Source organism: Psammomys obesus, unplaced genomic scaffold, assembly GCF_907164565.1.
Source record: "Psammomys obesus unplaced genomic scaffold, mPsaObe1.curated_primary_1811, whole genome shotgun sequence".
Taxonomy (NCBI): Eukaryota; Metazoa; Chordata; class Mammalia; order Rodentia; family Muridae; genus Psammomys; species Psammomys obesus.
Window position 1 is genome coordinate 24,639,317 of NW_026585895.1, and position 13,878 is coordinate 24,653,194.

Here is a 13,878-nt window from a genome sequence, read left to right on the forward strand (position 1 = left end):
ATTATTATTCTTTTTTGAGGCAGTGTCTCTTACGGAACCTGGTGCTCCCAGATCTGGCTAGCCTGGCTGGCCAGGAAGCTCCAGAGTATGCCTGTCTCTATTTCTACCACACCTGGCTTTCAACATGGGTTTTAGGGATCTGAACCCAGATCCTCTCCCTATCCACAATCAATGTCTTTTAAGAGGGGATTTTTAATTCATTTGCATCCAAGGCTATTTTTGATACATAAACTCACCTGTGATTTTGATATTGTTTTCTCAGGTTGTTTTGCAATTTTTTTCCTTTCTCTCTTGTTCGTAGGTGGGTTTGTTTTCAGTGTTGGTAGAGTTTGATTCTCTCCTCTTTTTCTCCTGTGCACCTCCTCTACTATTGGGTCGACTTCCCACATTTTTGTGGTGTTGGTAGTAAGCGTTCTTCATGTCTCTGTAGGACAATCTTGAATGCTTCCTGTAAGGCCAGGCTGGCGCTGAGGAATCTCCTTGGTGTTTGTTTTGAAACACTTTACATTTCTCCTGCATTTCTGAAATGAGCTTTGCTGTGTACAGCATGCTGAGCTGTTTGATTAGGGCTTAGGATGCCTCAGGCAGTTAGTTCTCTCTTGGCTTGCGAAACCTCTATGGAGAGGTCGGCTCTCCATTTAACGAAGTTCTCTAATGACTTGTCATGTTTTCCTTGCTGTTTTTAGAATCCTCTTGTACTTGTACAATGCACCTGTGTATGTGCATGGGCGCGTGCACACGTGTGTGGGCATGTACATGTGTGTGGAGGCTAGATGACCTCGGTGTCATCCTCTCTGAGACAGACTCTCAGTGGTGTGGAGCTTACCAAATGAGCTAGACTGGCTGTCCAGTGAGCCGCGGGGAATCCTCCTGTCTCCACATGCCTCCTGAGCGCCACCATGCTTGGCCTTTATGTGGTGCTGGAGTCAAATTCCAATTGCTATGTTTGTGCAGCAGGCTCTTTCCTGAGCAAGCCCTCTATCTCTCCAGGCCCTGCCTCATCCTCCTTGCAGTGCCTCCAGAATATTTCTCAGAGACTGTGCCTTTTGGTCAAATCTAGTAGGGTCCTTTTGAGCCTCTTGGACCTACATGACCATCTTTTGTTAGTTGCGGAAATGCCTTGACAGTTATTTTGGTGAGTAGATTCTATGTGCTTTTTCCTCCCTTCTTCTGGAATACCCATAATGCAAAGGTTTGCTCACTTAATGGTGTCTCTCTCTGTCTTTCAGTTGGGATGGAGTATTGCCTACACTGATTAACACTGGGTTTGGAGTGTCTCTCAGTGTCTGCAGGTTGTGATGATGTTGCCTCCTTGGTTGGGCCTATGTGTGTTGCTTCATGCCTGGTACTGAGTCAAGGTGGCGTCAGCATCTGAGGTCTTCACCATGATGAGTGGTAGCTTAGTGAATAGTGAGTCAACACAGGCTTTTTGGAATGACCCAAACACAGGAAATTTAGTAGAATTCAGCCAGGGTTAAACTGCATTTTCCCAGCTTAGCTCCCTTTGCTTTCTGAAGGACCTGTTTTGGGGCTTACCTTTTTAGAAAATCATTATGAACTATGCGTGTGAACTTTAGTATTTGGAGGTGGAGGAGAATGAACAGGGGCTGAGTGACACATGTCTTACTTTCTGCATCCTGAAATCCTGCCATGTCAGAAATGCCCGATAAACATGGAAACTGAGAAGTCTGGGTGTACTCTAATGAAGACAAAAGTTGCAAAACAATTTTAATTATAAAATTTGAGAGGACTAATAAAATAGAAATGTTCAATAGCAAACACATATTTTTTTGTTGTTGTTGGAGGTATTTTTTTACTTCATTAATTTACTCTTACATGCATGGGAATTTTGCCTGCACTTATGTTTGTGTAACACATGCATGCCTGGTGCCCAAGGAGACCAGAAGAGGGCATTGAATCCCAGAAAGTTGGAGTCACAAATGTTTGTGAGCTGCCTTGTGTGTGCTAGGAATCAAACCTGGGCCCTCTGCGGTGCTCAAAACTGCTGAGCTATCTCTTGAGCACCTGTCTGAGACATTTTTAATCGTAAAAGTTTAGGACAATTTTAGCGTTTTTTTTTTTTTTTAAAGAAAACTTTAAGCACTAAACAATTTTCAATTTCAGAGAGTAGGTAAAGATTATTATTACTATTATTTTAATTAGCCTTGTAACCTAGTGTGTTTTGTTAGCAAAATCACCAGGGAAGTGGATCATCTGAAGAACTTTGGCAGGTAAAAGCTAACTCAGTTATTTTACATATATGTTTCTGTAAAAAGAAAAAAAAATGAAGGTTTAATCAAGAGAAATTAATGTCCAAGTTTTAGATTAGAGACATGCATATTGTGAAGATGATTTTATCTTAGAGTCTAAAAGGCCATGTTTCTAAGAAAGTCTGCTTTGTCACCTGAGTAAACTGCTCTGCTTGAACACTCACTCCTTTTGGATTTTACTGTGCCATCTGTGCTCGTGTGTACATACATGGGTAGGTCTGTATGCAGTGGCGAATCTTCTCCCCTCCCTCCCAAAAAGTGATGGATACTTGTGTTTGCACATGTGTGTGTGTTTGCCCTAGACTTGAGCCTGGTTCTCTGGAAACTGCTCTAAGTAATCTGGAGACAGTCATATTGTATTTAACATGCCATTTTCTTTCAGCATGCTTTTCATTTCTACTAGAAAAATGACTCACAACTCCTGTGGTTTTAGTAAACAGAGAAAGACAGTTGGGAGGTGAAGCTACGCAAGTTAGCTGGAAGGTCAAAATGGATGTCATCGCTGTACAAGGCTTCCTTAGTTTGAAATGTCTGATTTAACTGTTTTATAGTCATCTCATACATTTAAGTGGTTTTTAATGTCATTAAAATAGCAACCAATTAATACATTCATGCAATTTATAAAAAAAAATGAACCAAATGCTACAAACTCTTCTGCTGCTATATTTATTTATAACAGTGCGTGCTGGTTAATGTGTGCTTGTATTCGAAAAGCGTTTCAGTAAATGTTTGCTATTCGCACATTGTGGACAGCTACAATCTTGCACCACTATTCAGTAGGCGAAGCCATCAAAGTAATTAGTCTAAAAGTACTTCTCCATTTATCAAACCGTTTATGGTATTTGAAAATTGTGGGTAAGATGGCTTGTGGATTATGTTAAGATGAGTTCTATGGAAATAAAATGGAGACAGGTTCCTAGAACAGCGGAACTATCAGCAGGTGCTCTAGGAAGGCTTATGAGGGCCGCAGAATAGAGGAGGGGAGAATGCCTAGGCAGGAGGGCATCCTAGTGGAGGCTGACTTTGAGCCGGACTGGTGCGAGAGTTGGCCCCGTTGGAGGGATCCGACTGGGCTAACCTCATTGACCTGTGTATGTCAGCTACTATTTGTGGTTGGCCATGGGGACAGTGTGGGAGGGGAGGCTCAGAGTGAGGTGCCCCTTGGTGGTGGGGATTATCCCCTATTATAAAGACAAAGAATAGTTTGAAAGAAGAGAAACTCAGCGGGCGCCCCAGTTCTGTCCGTTTCCCCTGTGGGGAATGCCCACATACATATGAATCAGACAAGGATGGAAATTCAACTGTTTTCGAGGCCTTTTGATTTTAGAAATAGTTTAAAACATTAGCAAGGACATGGACTTTCTTCTGTTGCTTGTGGGGTGATACTGAAGCCATTCTCCTGCTAACTGCTGTTCAAATGCATCCGTGAACGAAAGCGGTCCTTTAGAGAGGACACACGACATTGTCTTTGACAGCCTGAGGGCATACTAAATGCCAAGGGCATGCAAGCCAGCTTTTCTCCTAGGTTAATTTTCCTACTTGAAATGTTTTATTTGCAGAAGGCCTTGGCTATCTGTACAAGCAGAATCCATCCGGTTGGAACCAAAACACTCAATGTAGTCACGAGTGACTTCATTTTAATATTTCCCCAGCATTAGATAATTATGACATGTTGAACAATTTCCTTTTGGTAGACCACCTTCCACTTTCTATTCCTTCCTTTTATATAGTAGAGATGGAGATTTTTTTCTTTTGAATTTTTTTTTCTCATACTCCTTATCAGTATAGTGAAGGAACTAGGTAACCTCGTATTAAAATGGTAGAATTCCCATTTGTTCCACTCATTAAAAGGGTAGGGCTATTTTCTTAAAATGTCAAATGTTTTTTTTAGAGGCAGAAAGATATATGAAAAAAATTAAATTGCATAATTGTAATATCATTGATACAGTAGGAATAAACAATGGCAATCCATTTTGGATCAAAGAAATATTCGCTGCTATTAATACTTCCTCTGATTGCATGTGTATTTGATTATTCTAATTTACCTAGCAGGAATAATAATAACATGCAAATAAAGTCAGAACATAAAGAGGCATTAATTCAGTTGAGAGTTCAAACTGACGATGCAACTTTTTCACTTTGAACAGGACTTTGTAATACTTCATGCAGAGTGCGAGTCACAGCATAGCTAGAAGCTGCGGGAGGGGACAGGGGCTGATGGAGCAGACAGAACAGGTGACTGGGAAACTTGCAGCATCTTGTTTACAAGTGATTCCGTTGTAAACACTTTCTCCCTTCAAGCCTCATGACTTTGATTTCAACCCCTGAAGCCCACATGGTAGAAGGAGAGAACCACCTTCTGTAAGATGTCCTACAACATCCTGTGTGCTCATGTACACACACACACACACACACACACACACACACACACACACACACACAGTAATAAAAACCCAAATTATTTATTTAGTCATCAGAAATGTAGCAGCATTGTTTATCTTTTCACTGTCAATATGTAGCATTACTCACAAAGCATGAGGTAAAGAGAATAAAGTAATAGATTACTTGACTTGCTTTGGAGATCAAACTTCAAATAAATGCCTCCCAATCTGTCTTTATTTTTCTTTATATAAAATGTTCATCTGTTTTTGTTTGTGTTTTTTTCTAGTATAGAAATGGGAACTTTGTTGAATAAGAAAAATTTCTTTTTAATCTTTATCCCTAATAACTATTTTCCAGGGTTTATCTGTTCCATTCACTGGTGATGGTTTTTAAAATATTGCTATAGGCAAGACAGAATAAGTGTTAAAAGAATATCGTATCTCACCAACATCTTTAAATTATTCCTGGGACTCTGGCAAGATCAAACCAAGGACTCAAAGAACCCACTGGGCTTGGGCTTAGAAATTCTCTGGAACAAGAGCTCAGTGGGTAACATTAAGGGGAAAATGCCTCAGCGAGAGGCTTGCTGGGGCATGCCCATGATCTGCTCCCAGGGTGAAGCTGGGGGTGTCTTTAGACCATCCGGAACAACGTAGTAAGACCTTGTCTTCAAAAAGGCTGCATCTTCTTCAATGATTGTCACAGGCCAATGGCTTGAACAGGTTGAAGCCCCTTAAATTCTGTGATCTTTCACCTATGTGTGTGACTTTTTTTATTGCTCCCAGGAACTTCCAACTAAGTAAAGAAGAACAGTGGATCTACCAGGCCGTTTTAGATCAGTACCCTGGAAATCTCCCTGGCAGAAGGACTCTGTACTTGGACATGCTGCAAAGATATTTTCCGTACAAATCTAGGCATCATTTGGTGAGCGCATCCCGATGATGAAAATGCGTATCCTATATACCCATGAACTGTAGCGCTTAGGGCTCCATAATTTGTAAGACAAATATATGCGCATTAAAAATACTCTGAAGATTCTTTATTCCCTCATGATAGAAGGTACTGTTACAGACTGCAAACCTGTGTGGGTCGTTTTTGAAGTCAGTGACGTCTAGAGGAAGTCCAGGGTCAGTCTGTGTATGCTTTCCCAGCTTCAGAGCAGCCGCTTTACCCCTGGACTTCGCACCATCACTTACCTGCCCGCCATGGAGGTTCTGCCGTGTCTGGCTCTTGCCCACCTTCTACCCTCAGAGCCTGCCCCTGGGCAATGGCACTAGCCTCCATCACCATAGCTCAGCCTGATTCCCACATGGTCCCAAACACAGACGCTGCTTCACTTGGACCAACAGAAAGTTACCAGGGAGGAAATGGAGAGATTCTTTCATTCTGTGGTAGGCAAGACTACAATGGCAAGAGTCGAGAAGTTGCTACATTACCAGTTAGTTCAATGGGAATTCACCTCGTGACAGACACATGCAGATTTAACTTTTAAGTGAGCTGTGCTATGAAGTATCATGTAACTGCTTCAGATGAAGGGGTGAGTGGGATACACCCAACACGTGTTTGGAAATTATTCTGTCAGTCCCGTGAAAGTCCTTCTGCAGTAATGTCTGCAGAAGAAACCAAGGTAAAGAGCTCTCAGCTAGGGTGGCCATCCTCTTCCATACCCCTTGTTCTGCCCCATTCCGCTCTCCACCCCCGTGTAGCAAACAGTTAATTCTGGTCTTTAAGTAACTCACTGTAGCTCTTTAAAAATTCTTCACTGATCACATTAGAGGTTTCTTTTTATTCCCAATTAGCTCTGCTTGCCTCTGCAACCAGCCATCAAGTGTAACTCTGTAGATTTTTATATTTTATTACTATTGATGTGGTAAAGATTTTTACATTTATTTTTTACATTGGATTGATTGCTACAGATTTTGGCGTGGTCTATGCTCCCCTTCCTTGATGTTTGACAAGTGTTAAGTGTATTTTCAGCTTTATAGAACAAAGCTAGGAAGTTTATAGGATGTGTTTTCTATCTGATTAAAGTGAGACCATGGCCTGCTTTATCAGGATCCTAATTAACTCCTCCTAAAGCACTGTTTTATGCAGGGCGAACCTTATCTTGCATCTTTCCTAATGCTAGCAGCCACTTAGGGATCAAATAATATGTCAGCCTCAGAGGTGTGGGCTAAACTGGAAAAGCAAAGACTTCCCTCTCGCAGTCAGAGTCATTGTACACTCGCCTGCAGGGATTTTGGATAACACAGGCTCCTTGGCTTCTGCCCCGGTACCCTGCACTTCCTGACTCTGTGCCCCACCCCCCAGGAGTCTGTACTTCCCAAGGCTACTATATTCAAGACTGGAGGAAGTGCCTGTGGTCAGCATGAGAACCCATGTCCCTCAAGGGGTGGGGGGAGGGTGGGGAAAAGAGAGGAGGCCAGAAGGGTGTCAAAACTAGAATTATTTTTAAGCATTCTAACAGCTGAGCGCATTAGCGGTTAAAAGCAAAACTGTGATTTCCTGATTATGGTGACATTAAAAAAAAAATTCTAGCAGGGCTGGAAGAGATGGCTCAGTCGTTAAGAGCACTGGCTGCTCTCCCAGAGGACCTGGGTTCAATTCCCAGCACCAATATGGTAGCTGACAACTGTCTGTAACTCCAGTTCCAGGGGATCTGACACCCTCACACAAAAATGTATGCAGGCAAAACATCAATGCACATAATTTTTTTTTCAGTAAAGTATATTGCTTAACTGAGACAATGTAATCATATAAAATAGCAAAACTGACTTAAAATCACATATGGGGACAGACTGATTTTTGTTGAAGCACTGCCATTTAGAATTAAGAGCCAGCCTGGCGAGGTGGTGCATGCATATAATCCCAGACTCTGGGAGGCAGGGACAGGCAGATCCCTGGGAGTTCGAGGCCAGCCTGGTCTACAAAGTGAGTTCAGAACAGCCAAGGCTACACAAAGAAACCCTGTCTCGAAAAACTGAAGGGAGAAATAGAATTAAGAGGCATTGCAGGGACCACCTGGCCTGCCTCCATCCTATCTGAGGAAACAGAGGATTTAGAAAATTAAGTGACACCAGTAGTTGTCAGTTAGGCACAGTCTCTGAGAAGTAAAGCTTGTGTATTTTTTTTTTTTCTGGCTATGGTGAGGCTGTTTGTCCCCAGTTGCTCAAAATTATAATGAATTTTGTCCATTTCATAACAGTGACATAAGCTAAAGGTCCGTTTCAGAATGATGAGCAACTGCCATCTGTCACCCTTGCAGGTAGAACACGAGAAACACTATGACCAGTATCGCTTTGCTAGAGAGCAGAGAAGAATCCTGATGGACAGCTGGGCTAGGAACAGGAGAGACTTTATCCAGAAAGCCATGCTGACCCTCGTCGAGGCCTGTGCAGCTCATGAAATGGAGAGCATGTTGGCCAAGGACAGGAAACGGCAGCAGGAGCTGTGTGCTGACCTGAAAGCCAAGGTAAGCTGCTGCGGCAGGAGCCCTGATACAAGGATGTGCGTTAAGAACCTGCCCAGGCCAGGCCACGATGGTGCACACCTCTTGTTCCAGCGCTCAGGAAACAGGGAGGTGGATTTCGGAGTTCAAGGCCAGCCTGATTTACAGAGTAAGTTCCAGGGCAGCAACGGCCACACAGAGAAGCCCTGTCTTGAAAACCAAAACAAACAAACAAACAAACAAACAAACAAACAAACAAACTGTACTTCTGTTCAAATTCTACCTGAAGTTCAGTTTCTCTGAAACCCGTCTTGATGAAAACCATTGCATTGAAACATAAGATTCTGCAGTTCATTCAGGGTGTTAGTATTGAAATTTTAGTGGTGACATCCATACACCAGGCATGGCTAGATGGAACTGCCTGGCACTGAGCCAGACACCATTCTCATGGCAGAGCTGAAAAGGCCAAGAAGAAAAGACTCACACGGAGCGCGTGGGAGCAAGCTTGATGGCCTTGTGTGGCCCTCAGCAAGGTGTTGGGGATGCAGATGGGCCTTGGCTTCTCCTCTGAACCAGAGAGCAGGGCTTCAGTATGCTTGGAGAGCCTGTGGTTGAAAAGCTGGAGTGTGGGTGTCTGCCGCTCTCAAACAAATACAGAGGCCCCGCCTGCCCGTGAGAACTAAAGGTAGGGTCGCTGATGTGCTGTGCGCTTTTCCTCTGCAGTCACAGGGGCCAAGGGTGTTCAGGTGTAACACAGTGGTATAGTGATTGATATATCTAAAAACAAATGCCTGTTCGAAAACATTAGAGAAAGCTTGCTTGGTCAGCCTTTTTTATTTTTTGGGTGGGAAGATTTTCTTTTCACACTGCCTAAGTTTGGAACCTAAAAATATAGAGGTTGGATCTAGGCTGATCTACCCCAGGCTACAGAGCCAGCACAAGTTTGCAATCCTTGGAGGCTGCTGGGAAACAGAGGTCAGAGTCAGGGGCGAGTCCTGTCACTCCCAGCCTGAGTCTGTTCACTTTGCAAGCCTTGCCATCAGCCCTGGAACTGTGCTGTGAGCCATGTGTGCAGCCAGGCACTCAGGTGAGCTACAGAATGAAATTTGCTTATTACACCCTATGTGAACACTGAGCTAAACTATACTGCCCAGAAAACACATTGCTGTGGCTCAGAGGCTTGCTCCTGGCCCCCTCACCCTAAACACTCTCCGACTTCATCACTGAGGGTGTGTCTGTCTATTACAAACTGTACGCATATCCAATCACTGAGTGTGCAGACTTTTCACTTCTACTGCCCATAATATCTGCTTGAACCTTGTTTCATGTCGAAACAATTTGTTCTTTATAGTGTTGTATCGTATTTCATTTTATAGAAATACAATTTATTTATACCTTTTCCCTAGTTTTTGCTATTCTGAGCATAATTGGCCATGCCTTCCCGAACCGACATGTTGATTTCTATTGGAAATCTATTGATTTCCAATAGATTTCCAATAGATCCAATCTATTACCAATCAATAGAAATCAATAGATTTCCAATAGGAGCGGAATGGGTGGACCAGAAGGTTTGGGTGGATATAGCTTGAGTAAATCATGCTAAAATGGCTTCCCAAAGTGGCTGCACAGATCTTCGGCCCACATCATTCGCATCACATTTTCACTGTGCTGACTAAGGAGCACCGCTTCACTGTGGTTCTCTCTTGCACAGAAAGGCTGCAGATCTTTCCATACCCTTATGTCTAGACAGCGGACCCTCCACTCAAGTCTTACCACTACTCTCATGGATTCCCTGCTTTTCTGTTCCTCATCGTATGCTCTTTACATGTTCTCTATGCAAGTTCTGCTTGTCTCTACTCTTAGCAATGCCCTCAGATAAGAAAACTTTTTATAGTCTTCTCTCATATACTACACGCCGACCTCAGATTCCCCTCCATTCTTTCCCTCAACTCTTTCCTCACTTTCCCTCTCCCCCAGATCCACTTCTCTCCCCCTCCCCCCAGAGAAGAGCAGGCCTCCCAGGGAAATCAAGCAAACACTGTGTAACAAGCTACAGTAAGATCAGGCACATGCCATCACATCAAAGCTGGACAAAGCAACCTAGTAGGAGGGAAAGGGTCCCACAAGTAGACTAAAGATGGCACCCCACCACCACTCTGTTAGGAGTCCCACAAGAATACCAATCCACTCAGCCAGACCATATATGCAGAGGACCTAGGTCAGACCCGGGCAGGCTGTCTGATCTCTGCACGATTCCATGAGTCACAGTCAGTTGATTCTGTGCATCTTGGTGTCCTGGTGTGTCCCTGACCCCTCTGGTTCCTCCAACCCTTCCTCTCCCTCCTTCACAGGACTTCCCAAGCTCCACCTAATGTTTGGCTGTGGTACTCTACATCTGCTCCCATCAGTTGCTGGATGAAGTCTCTCTGGTCTCCTCGATAAGGCTTCTGCTAGGCTCTGGTCCCAGCACACTTTCCAGGCAGGACAGTCTGTAGGTCGACAATTTTGTGTCTGGGTTGGTGTCCCAGCCCCTCCACTTGAGGCCCTGCCTGTTAACGAAGATGGCCAGCTTGGTCCCCTTGTCCCCCATTGCTAGGAATCTTTGCTAGGAATATTCTCACACATTCCATTGCACTAGGTTTCCACGTGGTTCCCTCCCCCAATTCCAGCCATTTTTCCCGGTATTTTCTCCCTCCCTACTCCAAACTGATCTCTCCTGTCCCCAACCCAACCTGCCCGAAGTCCACCTGTGAAATCTGCCTTATTTCCCCTTCCCCAGGAAATCCTTGTGTTCCTACTTAAGCCCTCCTTTTTACTTCATCTCTCTGGGTCTGTGGTCTGTTGTATGATTGTTTTTGTTTGTTTGTTTGTTTGTTTGTTTTGTTTGTTAACTTTACAACTAATATCCATTTATAAGTGAAAGCATACCATGAGTGTCTTTCTGGGTCTGGATTACCTCACACAGGATAATGATTTTTTTTCTAGTTCCATGCATTTGTCAGGGAATTTCCAGATGTCCTTGCTTTTGTTACCCAAGTAGTATTCCATTGAGTAAATGGACCACATTTTCTTTATCAATCCTTCAGCTGAGGGACATCTAGATTGCTTTCAGTTTCGGGCTATTACAAACAAAGCTGCTGTGAACATAGTTGAGCAAGTCTACTTCTGATAGGGTAGAGCATCCTTTAGGTCTATGCCCAGGAGTGGTATAGCTGGGTCTTGAGGTAGAGTCATTCCCAATTTTCTAAGAAACAGCCATATTGATTTCCAACATGGCTGTAGAAGTTTGCACTCCCACCAGCAGTGAAGGAGTATTACCCTTGCTTCATATCTTCGCCAGCATGTGCTGTCACTTGTGGTTTTGAGCTTAGTCATTTTGACAGGTATGAGATGGACTTGCAACGTTATTTTGATTTGCATTTCTCTGATGGCAACAGATGTTGAACATTTCTTTAAGTGCTTCTTGGCCATTTGAGATTTCTCTATTGAGAATTCTCTGTTTATATCAGTGCCCCATTTTTAAATTGGATTGTTTAGCTTGTTGATGTCTAGTTTCTTGATTCTTTATATATTTTGGATATAAAGAACTTTTCCCATTCTTTGAGTTGCCATTCCGTACTAATAACAGCATCCTTTGCCTTACATAAGCTTTTCAGTTTCATGAGGTCCATTTATTTATAGTTGATCTTAGTATCTGTGCTATTGGTATTCTGTTCAGGAACTTGTCTCTTGTGCGAATGTATTCAAGATTATTCCCCACTTTCTCTTTTATCAGGCTTAATGGATATAGTTTTTTGTTGCTGTCTTTGATCCACTTGGAGTTAAGTTTTGTGCAGGATGATAGGTATGGGTCTATTTGCATTCTTCTACATGCAGACAGCCAGTTAGACCAGGACCATTTGTTGGAGATGCTGTCTTTTTGTCTATTGTATATTTCTGGCTTTATAAAAAATCGGGGGCCATTGGTATGTGAATTTACATCTGGGTATTTGATTTTATTCTATTGACTCATATGTCTGTTTTCATGCAATTCCATGCAGTTTTTATTACTACAGCACTGTAGTATAGCTTGAAATCAGGAATGGTGATACCTTCAGAAGTTTTTTTTTACTGTATTGGGTTGTTTTAGTTATCCTTGGATTTTTGTTTTCCCATATGAAGTTGAGTATTGTTCTTTGAAGGTCTGTAAAGAATTGTGTTGGGGGGGATGGAGAAATGGCTCAGAGGTTAAGAGTACTGCTTGCTCTTCCAGAGGTCCTGAGTTCAATTCCCAGCAACCACATGGTGGCTCACAACCATCTATGAGATCTGGTGCTTTCTTCTGGGGCTCAGGTGTAAATGCATGCATTACTTTGTATATTTAATACATTAAATAAATCTTAAAAAAAAGAAAAGAAAAAAAGAAAACCACGCTTAATTAAAAAAAAAAAGAATTGTGTTGGAATTTTGGTGGAAATTGCACTGAATCTATAGATTGCTTTTGGCAGGATGGCCATTTTTACTATGTTAATCCTACCGATCCATGAACATGGGAGATATTTCCATCTTCTGATATCTTCTTCAATTTCCTTCTACAAAGACTTGAAGTTTTTGTTATATAGGTTTTTCACTTGCTTGGTTAGAGTTAGTTAACCCAAGGTATTTTATATTATTTGTGGCTATTGTGAAGGGTGTTTTTTCCCTGATATCTTTCTCAGCTGGTTTGTCATTTGTATAAAGGAAGGCTACTGGTTTTGTTTGTTTGTTTGTTGTTTTTGAGTTAATTGTTTGTATCCAGCCGCTTTGCTGAAAGTGTTTATCAGCTGTCAGAGTCTCCTGGTATAATTTTGGGGTCACCTATATATGCTATCATATCATCTGTGAACAGCAATACTTTAACTTACTTTCCAATTTTTATCCCCTTTATCTCCCTTAGTTGTCTTACTGCACAAGCAGAACTTCTAATGGTGTTTCATCTCAGCAGTTCGTTCCTTTTTATTCCTGTTACAGGTGAATCTGATCAGTTGCATTTATCCTCATGACTGCTATCACTTTGTTTATCATGTGGTAGGAAGCTTGAGGCTTTCCTGCGACTCCGTCTCTGAGAGAATCTCTTACCTCTCACTCTTCTCCTTCCTCTGCACCAGATTTTCATTAGACAGTGGATACAAGTGCCTGTCAGGAAGAGGCATGCCATCCTCCTGGGGCGCAGGCTTCCTTGGTGATCCTGAGGATACTGTCCCCACGACAAAGTGCTGGATGCCTTCTTGGGGGAGAGAGAGATTTTTCTACCACACACAGACACTTTCGCTCTCTTTACAGCTCCAGGGGTCTGCTCTCTTGCCCGTAGGTCTGCTGCCCTGCTCTGTGTGTCTGTCACAGCATCCCCCCACCCCCACTTCTCTTTTGCACACCTGCACTGCCATTAGAGGCTTCCTTTTCCTGGACTCCCTGACCACAATCTTTCTTTCGAGCACTCTTTGAGATCAGCACAGCAGAGCCTGAGAGCGGGCACAAGTTCCCCTGCGGCTGTCGCTTCTGCAGGCTCAACGCCTTCATGCTCTGCTAAGTCATCAAAATGTGCAAGTCATTAAGATGTATCAATTCATTACAGAGTTCTAGCTGCCGTCTTCCTGTGCATAGTGGGCTCACTCTAGGTGCTGTACTACAGATGAGCCACCTTTCATATCGCATGGTTCTTGTAGGCTCCTGTCCTAACTGGATTATTGCTCCATGGTCTCTACAGATGGGTTTGTGAAAAATTCTAATGTAGGAGAATCAGCTTTTAATTTTTTTTTT

At 42.9% G+C, this 13,878-nt stretch overlaps 1 protein-coding gene across 1 annotated transcript in view; it reads left to right on the forward strand.

The window, feature by feature from the left end:
• Ccdc148 (coiled-coil domain containing 148) overlaps positions 1 to 13,878 on the forward strand; it is a 225,082-nt gene that overhangs the window by 109,701 nt on the left and 101,503 nt on the right. Inside the window, exons 9-10 of the mRNA XM_055600470.1 lie at positions 5,438 to 5,576; positions 7,918 to 8,124. Of these exons, the coding sequence (XP_055456445.1) occupies positions 5,438 to 5,576; positions 7,918 to 8,124 (346 nt within the window). The remainder of the gene's footprint in view (positions 1 to 5,437; positions 5,577 to 7,917; positions 8,125 to 13,878) is intronic.